This window comes from Buceros rhinoceros, unplaced genomic scaffold (genome assembly GCF_000710305.1).
Source record: "Buceros rhinoceros silvestris isolate BGI_N320 unplaced genomic scaffold, ASM71030v1 scaffold19861, whole genome shotgun sequence".
NCBI lineage: Eukaryota > Metazoa > Chordata > Aves > Bucerotiformes > Bucerotidae > Buceros > Buceros rhinoceros.
In genome coordinates, this window is record NW_010392740.1 from 7,697 (window position 1) to 11,168 (window position 3,472).

Genomic DNA, 3,472 nt, shown 5'->3' on the forward strand with positions numbered 1-3,472 from the left:
CAGGAACATTATCCATTTAGGTGGTGCCAATCCTCTTTTAAAATTTGACTTCATCTTTTAATTTCAGATAGCCTAAATGTAAGATGATACCGATTTTTAGGAACAAATAATGATCTGCAGCCAGCTTTGTCTTAAGATTTGAAAACACATCATTTTTCTAAGATCCAATCCTTTAAATACTAATTGTGTGCATATTCATAATGAAGGAAGACTTACATAATTATAGGCTACTTATATGAGTCCTTTGAGTTCCATATCCAAAAATCCAAATTAAAAAAAAATGCAACAGACTGAAAATTTACAATTTACCAACTCACTGAGCCTTGTTTGGAAGGTGAGATTACCTTTTCTTAAAAATTCTTCTATGCAGCTAACCAGGGATGAACAGTATGCCCACTTCAGGATACCAAAATAGAAGATGATCAGTGCTGTAAGGGTTACCATTTACTTGTCCACCAGACACCAGCCTTGCATTATGTAAGTTTTCAGAACATATGTTTAAACAATCTGATTTCAAAAGGATCATGGAGTTTTCAAGAAGCACAGAATAGAGTCCAACTTCTTATCCACCTTCCTGTGAACTAAGTAAAAGGAGAGTGCAAAGAGCGAAAATACCCACAAATTCTTAGTGACTAATGGTGGCACCCAAATATGTACATTTTGCTGTATTTTGCATAAATATGTTTACTTGGTATGATTGTGACCGAGATCTTCTCATTTAAATCAAGACACAGCAGTTACACCTTGTCTAGACAGACGGCAACAGTAGCACCAATAAATACAGACTTGACTTTGTTGGAATGCTGCGGGGCATTTCTAGGAGCCTAGATTAACTACCTCTATCAGACATCCTATGCAATGAGTGAAATACAGTAGAAAGGAATGTGGAGTTGTAGAAGTGTGAATTCCCACGAGGACAGAGCTAGGCTGGGTCAGTGTGCAGAACTCACGCTATCCTTCACTGTAATGACAGTCTATACCCTTTCCTTCAGGCCTCCATTTAGTATTTTTCTGCACCTACGTTGTTTTTTTCTCCTCACCCAGAATTGATCAGATTCAAATTTGTCACAGATTTTTTCTCCCCAAATCCAGCTCTCTTAAGTTATAAGGAAGTTTTTTAAGCAGTTTCTCAAAGTATGTTTAGTTCTTAACTATAAAAATATTAGCTGTTTTGGGTGTCATCAACATAATTTTATTTAACAAGCATTAAGACTATCGTGTAGTAACAGAGTATTACAGTCTTTTTACCTGCCTGTGGAGCGCCTCATACACTTCTGGCACTATAAATTATGTACTAAACATTTTTGAATGGGTAGTGTGCGTTCACGGTAACAGAAGACATTTCCATAAGTTACATAATAAATACGATAATACATAGGTGCTTTACAAAACATTACAGAGCTTCTCTGCAAAGTTAGTGTCTGTTCTCTCCATTATACATTTAAACATTGATAATCGTATAGGGAAGCACTGGAAAGTTTTATGCTGCTCTTGCATTTACCTCCCAAAACTGCAGTGTATCAAATTGGACCAATCCTACAGGCTTCCTGTTTCCCAAATGATTAATCAGATGTGAGATATGAACCTGAGACATATTTTTAGCTTTGTCTGGATTTCTGCGAAGAATTCAGGAGCTTGCCAAATGTGCTGTACATGTACAGGCATCAATTCCTGCCTGTCAACGTGAGAGGAGATCTCTTTGGATTATTAGAAAGGTCTGCTTTAACTCAACATCATTTCTGTTTTACAAAATCTGTTTTCAAAAATCATTGCTTCTGCTGTGGGTAGATTCATTGCTCCTGTTTTCATACTTAATTGTGAAGTGCCAACTGTTTACTTCCACAGAAAGAGAAATATGAACCAGTGGCAAGAAGCAGCCTTTCTGCAGGGGAAGACAAAATCCTAACTGTGGAGAACCACGAGGCTCCCTAGTATTTGTCTAAATATGCAACTGCCCCTTTTTCCTCTCTGGATTTGGAAAGCGATTAGTCATTTGCGTATGCTGTGCCAACCCATGCCACCGGGATTCTGTACAACCCCGTCTAAACCAACAAACAGTATTTGGTATCAAACATTGCTTGTCCTGTTTTCTCCATCTCCCGCCACACCTCCCCCCTCCCCAGCCATTAACTTATCTAAAATACAGGTTGTTTACATTCTTTTATTGGGGTTTTCATCCTTCCCCTTTTCCTCCACTGAAATAGTATTTTGTGTATTTGAGGAAAAACCCCACTTATTGTATTTGCTTTGTTGGACAAAACACCTGTGTTAGCCACCACATTTGTGTAACTCTCAAATACTGTAAACAGTGACCAGCAAAAAACACTAGAGACTATTCAAGAACAAAAAATACAGGCTTCTGAGAATAGTGATCTATTAATAGCGGACAAATCCCTGTTATAGCCAGTAGTGATAATACCCTGGTACTTCATAGTTAACTGTTACAAGTCCGGCAGATGAACACAGCCTATTCTGCAGGCTGATTTGCATCTCTTTTCTTCGAAAAGCAAGAAGAAACAAATCGTGCATTTTAGGATACTGAGAGGCAAAACTTTTGCTTTGTTTTTTCAAGTGCTAGGTTTAAATTCTCAGCTCATCGAAGTGACCCGTTTTGAAATTAAAGGTGAAGCATGAGATGCTCCAAAGACAGACTGCAGCGTGTCACTCCTGTCAGAGCCTGCACTGCCCTAAGAGAGTTTTACCACGCACACTGCCAGGACAATAGCGATAATGAGCACAGCGGAGAAAATAATCCCAGCTAGAACCTTGCTGATATCGCAGAAGGATTTGTTTTCCTCCACAGAGATCATGCCAATAGAAGAAGCACCCACACTGATGGTGGATTTTAGTTCAGCCCCTGGGTCTTGCTTAGCCTCTACTGTCCACTGGGGGACATTGACCTTCATTTCCATCTCGTACATCATCTCTCCTACCTGGTTGATTTCGTTCTCGAGGTCTTTCAAATCCACCACGTCTATATTGTGCTCAGCCTCGTATTTCATGTTCTGGACGCTCATCGCCCTGGCAGCCACGCCAGAGGTTCCCCCGCTCATGCCTGTCTGGATCAGGTGCTTTTTGGGGACGTTTAGCGGGAACTCGTGGCCCAGCTCCAGGGCTCTCCTCATGTCGATCTCCAGGATCTCTAGGCACGTGGAGAAAATGACCCATAGCCTCTCGAACTCGGCTTTATCTTCCTTACTCACGGTTTTGTCCTTCAGGACCGTGGTGAGCTTGTTCCTGTTGGCTACCGCTAGCTCCTGGGCTTTCTGCCGGGTTTTCTTCAGCTCCTCCCGCAGGTTCTGGGAGTCCGAGGTGCCGCCGATGGTCAGCACCATGTGGCGGTAGCAGGCGGTCACCTTGTTGAGCGCGTCCAGCAGCGCTTTGCACTCCTCCTTCACCATGATCCCGGCGGCGGCGCGGGGCTGCGTCCCCGGCGGTCTGTCCTGCTGCCGATCCGCCCCGATTAACCCGT

At 42.1% G+C, this 3,472-nt stretch overlaps 1 protein-coding gene across 1 annotated transcript; it reads right to left on the bottom strand.

Moving 5' to 3' along the window:
- Positions 1-2,687: 2,687 nt before the first annotated feature.
- RGS9BP (regulator of G protein signaling 9 binding protein) lies at positions 2,688-3,401 on the bottom strand. Its single transcript, XM_010144613.1, has one exon. The coding sequence runs from the start codon at positions 3,399-3,401 to the stop codon at positions 2,688-2,690; it is 714 nt and encodes a 237-aa protein (XP_010142915.1).
- Between the last annotated feature and the right edge of the window lie 71 nt (positions 3,402-3,472).

Coding starts and splice junctions, on each gene's coding strand:
- RGS9BP (XM_010144613.1), bottom strand. CDS start 3,401: ATGGTGAAGGAGGAGTGCAAAGCGCTGCTGGACGCGCTCAACAAGGTG.